The sequence below is a fragment of the Hippoglossus stenolepis genome, chromosome 15 (assembly GCF_022539355.2).
Source record: "Hippoglossus stenolepis isolate QCI-W04-F060 chromosome 15, HSTE1.2, whole genome shotgun sequence".
In the NCBI taxonomy this organism is placed as follows: Eukaryota; Metazoa; Chordata; class Actinopteri; order Pleuronectiformes; family Pleuronectidae; genus Hippoglossus; species Hippoglossus stenolepis.
The window spans coordinates 23,142,788-23,151,744 of record NC_061497.1 but is presented as its reverse complement, the minus strand read 5'-3'; the positions used below and the strand labels follow the sequence as shown (position 1 = coordinate 23,151,744).

The following is an 8,957-nucleotide window of genomic DNA, read 5'->3' as shown; positions in this document are numbered from 1 at the left end:
GTCAGAGTCAACTGGTCAGGCAACAGCTGGTGAAGATTCCGAGAGTCATGCCGGTGAAGAAGATGATTAGAAGGCCTCCTCAGTGAGAGCTCATGACTGAACCAAACAGCGGATCCATCCTCCTTGTTCCCGAATCCAGACCAGGAGATAATTTTTGAAAAAGTCGACAGTCCAACTCAGGATCCGCTTCACTGACGGACACAGAGCCATCACCACCATTGATCCTGCCATTAATACTGCCATTATGCCTACCACCTTGCCAACAACATAGAGAAAACTAACAATCTTCTCCCAGGTGATGCCATCCTTAAACGTCTCATTAAACACAGCCTCTAACATCTTGTTGGCCTCTTCAGTTCCGCCCAGCTCGAAGTCTCGTGCAAGCCGCTTTATTCCATCTTGGATCTCCTTGTCATCCTTTAATTTGTCACCAACTTTGCGGACCAATGCGCTCACCTCCTTCACACGCTCTTCCTCCTGCTCATTCTTTACTTCCACAGCATCGAGGGTGAGGAACGGGTCGTCCTCTAAGGGTATGTCTTTCAACTCCTCCTCAATGACCTTCTTGATCAGGGCCTCTCCTATCCTCTCAACAGAATCCTTGCCTCCACACGCCATGGTTAAAAAGTAAAAGCTTTTTGACCAAAAAAACTTCAAGAGAAACTTCTTCAGAGACTCTGCTTCTCTTCAGTGACGCTTAACAACTGTTCTTGATGGTCCAGTCGGCGGAGCTGTGTGTGTGTGTGTTGTGTGTCTGAGAGAGATGTGGATGTTAGTAAGTGAGTCATAGGTGAGGTAAGGCAGGTTTCTGGGATCCAGATCCACTTTCTGTTTCACTAAAATAGAAACCAGTTTGATTCTCAGTTTGTTTAACCCTCCACTGTTTAATATTGTGCAATAAATTGTTCTGATTTGAAGAATGAACAGAACATGTTGCCAATCACAAAGAGATTTAATTGATGTGATATAAATAAGAGTACGTTTGGGGCTTAGACCCCCTCGTGATGTCATCACCGTTGAAAGGGGTCATAACCACATATGGGGAACTGCCCCACTGAGACACTGGTGGTGATTGTTGTGACAGAAATTCAGAGTGACTATCAGGGTCTGATAAACTGACGTATGGGACTGGTTCACAGCCAATCACTGAAATAACAGCTGACAACAACAGAGAGGAGAACAGACTAAATCCGATTGGATGACTGTGAACACGAACTGTGAACGAATGAGACTGAACAGGACATTTTCTGTGTGGTTGAGACAAAGTACAGCACATGGACACATTACAAACTATACATGAGGCCAAAACATTTGTCTTAAAATAGAGGAAACCCTAATTTTAAAGTGTGGCAGGAATAGCTTTAGATGAATGTTAACATAATTAAGACTGTACAAAGTGTTTTAATGTTTTAAGGCCTTAAATTCTGATCATTTGAAACCTTTACGTGTTTACAGTGTTTATAATCCACGTCTGAACTGTAGCTTCATTCAGACACGAGACTGGCATCAGTATTTTAATTTCCTCCTGTGGAATAAAGCAAAGTTAATGTGATTTGTTGCCATGGACTCAAACATGTTGTGTATTTTTTGTTTTCGGTTTTCAAGGTGGAGGACGACTGAGTTCTTGACACGATGTCAAACTCCACAACAACTTGAACTCAGTCAAACCTGTCGACCCAGACTGACTGGGGGGTGGAGTCCTTAACAATGGAGTGACACAGATACATATATTAACAGGTAAACTTAGCCATCATCGCAAAACACTCCCCCGAGAAATGAGTCAGGAGCTGCCACTGTTCAACTCACTTTTACTCTTTAAACTCTTTATCATTGAAGCCTGAAGTTGGAACGAAGCTTTTCTGTGGGATTCACGTGCTTTTCAATGTAAACCAGAGATTTTTATTGGACTGAAAACAAAAGAAAAAGAAACTGATGCGTTCGTTAAGTTTTTTTGTTAGTCATTTCCTCATATTTGTGCACCAGACTACTTATTAGTTCATGTATAAATTATTCATGTCTCGACCCTGGGTCCTTCTGGGTCCTTTCCACTGCTCACATCTGTTATACAAACATACAGATTCCCAGGCTTCTTTCTTTATGGGATTGTAAACATATCCCCCGTACACCCTTCATCAGTACAGTGAGGTACAGGAGCCAATGGAGCAGGGGCTAGCTCGGAGACGGGCGTTACCATAAGGGCCCATAACTACCAGTGGAATTGAGCCTGTGAAGAAGTTGATTGTTAAATGCAGCATGTGTGTCTGGGAGGAAGCTGCAAACAGGAAATGCTTCTGCAGGGGGACTTGAATCCAGAGTAAATCTTTGTTTGTGGTGGCACCTGCGTGTGATGGAGTAAATATCAGACAGTGAATGACTGTGGAAGGGGAACGTGTGTGTGTGTGGGGTGGGGGGGGAGTCGTGTTGAATCAGCCTGTGCAGCCTCAACTCCTGCAGAACGACAGAAAGCAAAGGTAAATACATGCAGAAGTAAACACGCAGCGTGACAGGACGGTTAACTGCGAGGCGGCGACAGGAGGAAGAGGAGGAGGGCTGGTTGGACATGTCACCGCGGCGAAGGCCACTGTTCGCCCCCCCCCCCGCTCGTCGAGGTGCCATATCTGGAAGAGCGAGTGACAGCGCTCTGCCAGACTCTGCAAACAGAATGGCTCAGCTGGTGTGTGTCGTTCCCCTGCAGCCTAATGGCCCCGGATAATGACTCTGATGCAAAGAAACTGCCGACCACCCACCAGAAGTAATGAGTCAATTGCGCCGCCCTCCCATCAAGTTTATTTATTTCTACTGCGAGAATCCATTACGGCTGCATCTTAGCATCGCTAATGCATCGCACTGCAAACACGGCTGCATGCAAATGATTTACTGTGCAGGGTTTTATTCAGGCTCATACGGGCTGAGTGTTGTTTTGCCCCCAGGTCTGACATTCAGTTTAAAAAGTCCTCGGCACTGACTTTATAAAAACAAAACTTTTTCGGCCAACTTCCAGAACGTTTCTGTTGAAGCTGGTGATTCCATGTTTTTTTGGAAAAAGCCGTAATATCGGATGAATCAATGGGTCTTGATCATATACTATAAATAAAAATGGACGTAAACTCCGGGTTCTGAAAGTGAAGCCAACCCTGGAACCTGTCTTCTATGTAGTGACCAGCAGGGGGCGACTCCTCTGGTAGTTTCTATAGAAGTCTCTAGAAAGTGACTTTACTTCTCACTTTATAACGTCTGTAAACATTAAGGAGTTTATGTCTCAGTCTCTAGTTTCAAGTCTTCTTCAAACAGCTGATGTTCATTTAGTGAATTATGATCATTTAGAGTCAAACAGACCATAAAGCACCGGATGTGTTGGGGGTACCACAGTGTGATTGACAGCTAGTACCGTCCAATGGGTGCAGGTGAAGGTGAAGGTGGGAGTTAAACTTATGGCAGTTCACCAACTCTGTTCTCAGCAGTAACAAAGCACACGTTAGAAAACCAAGTTGCATTTAAACTTTCTGGCCGGCGGTGAGGGCAGAACCAGCTGCTGACACAAACCCTCCGTGGACCAGATCTCCTCATTCTGTGCTGTACAAATAAAGTTATTATTCTGACCTCACTTGTGTCCTTGTGTGGAGTCCTTGTCGATTTCAGTCAACCTGTTTCTTTTCCCACCATCTTTCCAGGGGAAGTTCCTGAGTTTACAGACGTTTTGCTTCCTGAGTCGAGTTTAGAATTCCTCCAGTAAACTACCGCACCATAACTCAACTCGTGTTAGTCTCTGTCCGAACCCGTCCAAGCCGGAGGAAACGAACCGAGCCCGACCCCGACACGGTGTTTTCCCGGATTACAGACATGTGCGCGAACCTGATCCAAACCCAAACCTCATTTCAAGATTGAGATCTTTCTCCCTGACGTCTCTGCTGGACTCTAACGACCCTTCTACAAAAAGAAACAACAAATTATGAGCAGATTCACATTCAACAGTTCAATAAAACATTCCCTGTCCAAACATCATCCACTTTCAATCAAATCATCCTCATCAACCTCCAGCACCTCGACACTAAGTTACATTAGAGCGGCATTGAAAAAAAAAAGGCATGAAAGCATTATGAATCCATTACCGTGGTATTCAAAGGGCTTTTAAAAGTAATGTACACCATGAATAAAACATCGCAGGCTTCTCAGTGTTGTTTGCACTCAGCTGCACAAAGGTCACGTCTTTACATGTTAATGGGTGAATGGACTGAAAACAGTGTTTAGTGCGTCACTTCACCTTCAGCTCCGTCAGCCCTTCATCGCTGAAGTGCTCCTCGTCGAGACGATGGAAAGATCAGGTCACCTCTGTGTTTTATCCACCGCGCGGCGTCTTCACAGCCGCAGCAGTTTATTAAAGAAGATTTTCCGTTTTCCCACACAGCCGCTCATCCGATCGTTGGCCGAGGTCGGGGTCTTCGTGCTCCGTCCTCCGTCGTTATCGGTCTTTTCATTTTCATTCTCCATCGAACCACGTCAGCTCTTTACCATCGTCAGGCGTCGTCTCTGCGATCGGATCTGCTGCCTCGGCCTCTCCGGGGATTAACACCGACACCTCATCAGGAAGCTGAGTGGATAAAGCGCTGTGGTCTGGCTCATGCAGCGGCTGCAGCTTCAACACACAGGGGTTGTGTTGTGATTGATCATTATGTGTATTTCATGCATCGCTTCTTCTCAGGTCTGTCAATACAACATCGATTTACAGTAACGACAGAGTAAAGGAAACACTGAGTCTCTCTATTGGTGATCGTCTCACACGTTGGTTCAAAATATCTCAATCATCTTGTTTCTCATCTCATTCTATTCATAAATGTGTTTCACATGTCGTTTCTTCAAATTTTGAGATTCTATATTCAATTTTTAGATTTATAGTAAAGATTTACTAGAGATTTATATTTATATTTGGTTTTAAAGCTTTAGCTATGTGTTTATATATGTGTAAAAATATCCTCTAATGAAAAAAAGACAGGCTTTCTTCAGGGGGACATTTACAAAATTTACAAAAACAAAACAAGTGTCTCTTCTCATCTTCGGAGCGAGAAGACAATGAACTCTGGTTCTGGAATAGAAACTGAGAAACGGCGACTCATGTCGATGTGATCTGGACGATTAACCTGAAGCCAAAGTCGCCGGATCGTTGTGCAGTTCACTCTCCACGTCCCGATTATTCATCGGCTGGAAAACAAGCTGGAGGAGACAACGTGACGTCTTTGAGGATTTCACACGTAGTAACCAGGACGGGAGCAACAAGGACAAACCAGGGTTCAGTTACTGTTGACTTACGTCTCTGAGCCAAACGTCCAAACTGGGACATTAAAGTTTTACTCTCCTCTAACTCACTGTTTGACCACAAGAGTCTGGTTTTGAATTGTCACAGAAGGAAAAGTCCAGATTGTCCTGATGTCAACACAACTCATTTCACTGTTTACACTTTTCCAACGGCGTCTAAATGCTGAAAAGGCCTGTTGGACAAAAAGGACGCGTCCGATATTCACGTTTTAACGTTTTCCGTTTCCTCTGCACCGCCCTGACTCAGCTCTTCATTAGTAAACAGATGTTTCATCTTCAGAAAATCCCCCATGTTTTGTATTTCTTGAACGTGCTTCACTCTCTGTGTGTTTTCGCTGATAACAGCACTGCCCCGTGTTCACCACCACTTTTAATCAGATGCACCTTCCAGCGGAATGCGGCCCGCTCATTAGCATTCACCGCCATCACCTCGCTGCACCGCCGGCCGCTCTCGTTCCCACTCGCAGCGCTGTCTTCTTCACTGTAGGATATGATACATAATGCATGTGCTCCAATGACTCCCATCTCGCTCTCCCTCTCTCTCCTCCTCTGTCTCCCCCCCCTCCTGTGGTCCGATGCGAGCGAGGGGGGGGTAAAGGACGTTAGCAGAGAGAAAAAGATAAATTTCCCTCCCGGTGAAACGTCCTCGTCCCCGTGTGAGCGGAAACATATCAGCAAATATATGAATTACCTTTATGCAAATGTTGTTTATGTCGGTTTAACTTAATCTGTGATAAACAGCAGAGGACGAGGTGATAATAAAAATAATCCTGGGAGAAAAAACCAGAAAGTTGAGATGTTGATGTGAAACAAACAGAGTTGAGGCCGAGTGTTGACATGAAGAAGCTTCGAAGGGAATAAATGAGGACGTTGCTCTTAAGGCGACAGTTTGTTGTTGAAGAGTAATTCAGTTTGATTTGTCAATATCATGAGGAAACGTATCTGAAATAGAAACATGGAAATAAAGAAAATGTACCAAACTGCCCACGTCTTGTTTAACCACTGACCTGTTGGACTTGATAAATCTGTACGAGTGCAAGAACAGTTGTTGGTTGTGTGTGTGTGTGTGTGTGTGTGTGTGTGTGTGTGTGTGTGTGTGTGTGTGTGTGTGTGTGTGTGTGTGTGTGTGTGTGTGTGTGTGTGTGTGTGTGTGTGTGAAGCTGAAAGGTCAAAGTCGACGATGCCATAGTCTGAAAAACACATTTTCCAAGATATCCCCTGAAATAACATCGAAAAGCTTCTATTGATCAGAAAAAGACGTCATTAAAAAATGAATAATAATTTATGATCATCTGATAGAAATGACGTCCTACACTGCAACCAATAGCATCAAAGACACGATCTGCAGCTTATTTAAATGAACCAATCATTTGTCATCATACGATGTGAATTATGACGTCGTTGTGAATTGGAATTATCACAATATCTGCTTTTCAAACGGACTCAGACTCACGTTCAGCTGCTGCACATGTTTTTCGTCTGTTTGTATTTGTAACGACTGTGAAGCTGATTTGAAACAGTTCAGTCTCTCCTGTTGTTGTTGATTTTTCTCACATCATTAAGAACGGGAGTTATTTCAGCTGCTGATTTGATTGACAGCCCCTGATCTCATCCGTCAATCTCTCCTCTAACGTTCCCTCATGTTCTCCTCACATCTCCGCTCGGCAAATCTCGAGCAGAGCAGCTCACCTCCCCTCAGATTGTCAAATCCATTACCTCTGTTTACTTCTTCTCTCCTCCTCCTCCTCCTCCTCCTCCTCCTCCTCCTCCGACTCGCTGCCCCTCTCTTCTGCTGTTTCCCGGCCTTCGCAGCGCTTCCCTCTAAATAAACCTCATCAATCTGCTGGAACAACACAAGCCTGCACAGTCTTCAGAGATGGTCCACATCATGCTCCGCTGCGCCTCAGACACCGCTCAGCCAAACGCCCGGAGGTTGGGATTCAGACACACGGTTTGGCTCGGTGAAATAATTCTCTGACAGATGACGGAGCGCGAGTTTCAGGCCCAGAAAGCTCAGTCGGAGGCTTTGACCTGTATAACAAACCCGATCTGCCGGAGGATGTTACAGACGGAGACATTACACTGTTCACAGAGGACGTCAGGTTGAAACTACACCAGGAAACCAGTTAGTGGTTAAAAGCTGAGCAAAGTAGCAATAAAACAGATACGAAGAATTAAAATGACTAATATTACATAAAATGTACTAAAAACTCTACATACTCCCTCAGTAAATGATACACATTAAAGTACTAGAATACACAGTAAAGTACTTATTATAAAAGAACAAGGAACAAGAGACTAAATACAAGAAACTTTCTGAATAAATAATAAACTGCTCCATTTCCTGTTTTACCTGCGTCCTCGTGAGATGACGTGAGATCAGGTGATTGTTCCACTGGCATCATGAACTGGAGATCAGAGAACATCTGTGAAGTTTCCACCACATGTTCCCGGAGCAGGCTTCAACATCTGGGAGGGTTTTAACGCTGAGACACCAAAGATCAGAAAAAACACTCGTGTGGATTCTTTTTTTTTTTAAAGACTTGCTTGAACGTTCAGGTGTAAAGAATCAAATCAGCAGGATCACATTTAACAAATCTGCTCATTCAAAACATTTCAGTTTGACTCTGAATTCAAGGTTTTATGATTCCACTTCCTGAACAGAGAGGAAAGGAAAAAGAAGAGGAAGTGGTGGAAGATACAAAGACCTGCAGTTTCTTTTGAAATGTCCAGCTGAACTCAAACAGCCAGAAAAATACGCTGGACCTAAAATATCAGAAATCTGCAGAAAAAAAGGAATCACGCAGTGAATATTAATTATGAATACAATCTGTATGCAGTGTTTTAGTTGCAGCTGCAGGGAGTTTAACCCTCTGTGGTTTTTCTCTGTGTCGTTGTGCACGAAGCAACACAAAGAATAACAGCATCACTTTTACAACCTGAGTCTTTTCTCCAGATTAACCAGAGAGCGATGGGGAAGCAGGTCGGAGCTCAGACTGGTTTCTGTGAAGTGTTGGACCTGTGACCTTTCTCCTCGGAGGAAATCTCTGCTGCTGATCCTGGATTCAGTGTCTCAGGCTTCGATATCTGTTCCTCCAACAATTACCCTGGACCCAAAGTTTTCCACTTAATTTCTCTAGGTTCGTTAAGGAGACTCTACATGAGAGAAATGATTCCTGCAGCCACATTGTTGAGGATCCTCTGTTTGGTTTCATTTCTCTAATGCACCTCCAGGGAAACTGTGTTTGGAACAAAACTGGTTCCACATAACTCAAATATAACCGAAATAAAATGCACAAGCAAATAAAGAAATCAGAAAAAGAGCAAATTTGGGCACAGATCAAATCCATAAAGAATCCATGACAGAAAAAAGACACGATTTGCATTATGGAAACAGTAGAATGGCACTTTGAGAACTTGTACCTCCACTGAGGATAATGCACGATCTCTTTTCCACAGTTTCATAACGAACCATTTTTTAAACCTACTCATAATAACAGATCTGTAAATTGGTCTCTTGGTCCGTTGCTGTGCTGTAAAGTTCTATCTGCGACACTATCATCCGCAGAGTCAAAAATAATGTAGCATAACTTCTGTGAACTTTAATTTCAAGTTACAGTCGAACACCTGATTCGCTCCAGAAACCG

The 8,957-nt window shown here is 43.8% G+C and overlaps 1 protein-coding gene across 1 annotated transcript; it reads right to left on the bottom strand.

Annotated features, from left to right (window-relative positions):
- Positions 1 to 6: 6 nt before the first annotated feature.
- Positions 7 to 759, bottom strand: LOC118121720 (apoptosis regulator BAX-like). Its single transcript, XM_035177792.2, has one exon. It carries the CDS (start codon positions 616 to 618, stop codon positions 91 to 93), a length of 528 nt encoding a protein of 175 aa, XP_035033683.2. The 5' UTR covers positions 619 to 759; the 3' UTR covers positions 7 to 90.
- Positions 760 to 8,957: the final 8,198 nt, after the last annotated feature.

Bases quoted from the DNA above. Each gene is read 5' to 3' on its own strand.
- LOC118121720 (XM_035177792.2), bottom strand. From the start codon at position 618: ATGGCGTGTGGAGGCAAGGATTCTGTTGAGAGGATAGGAGAGGCCCTG.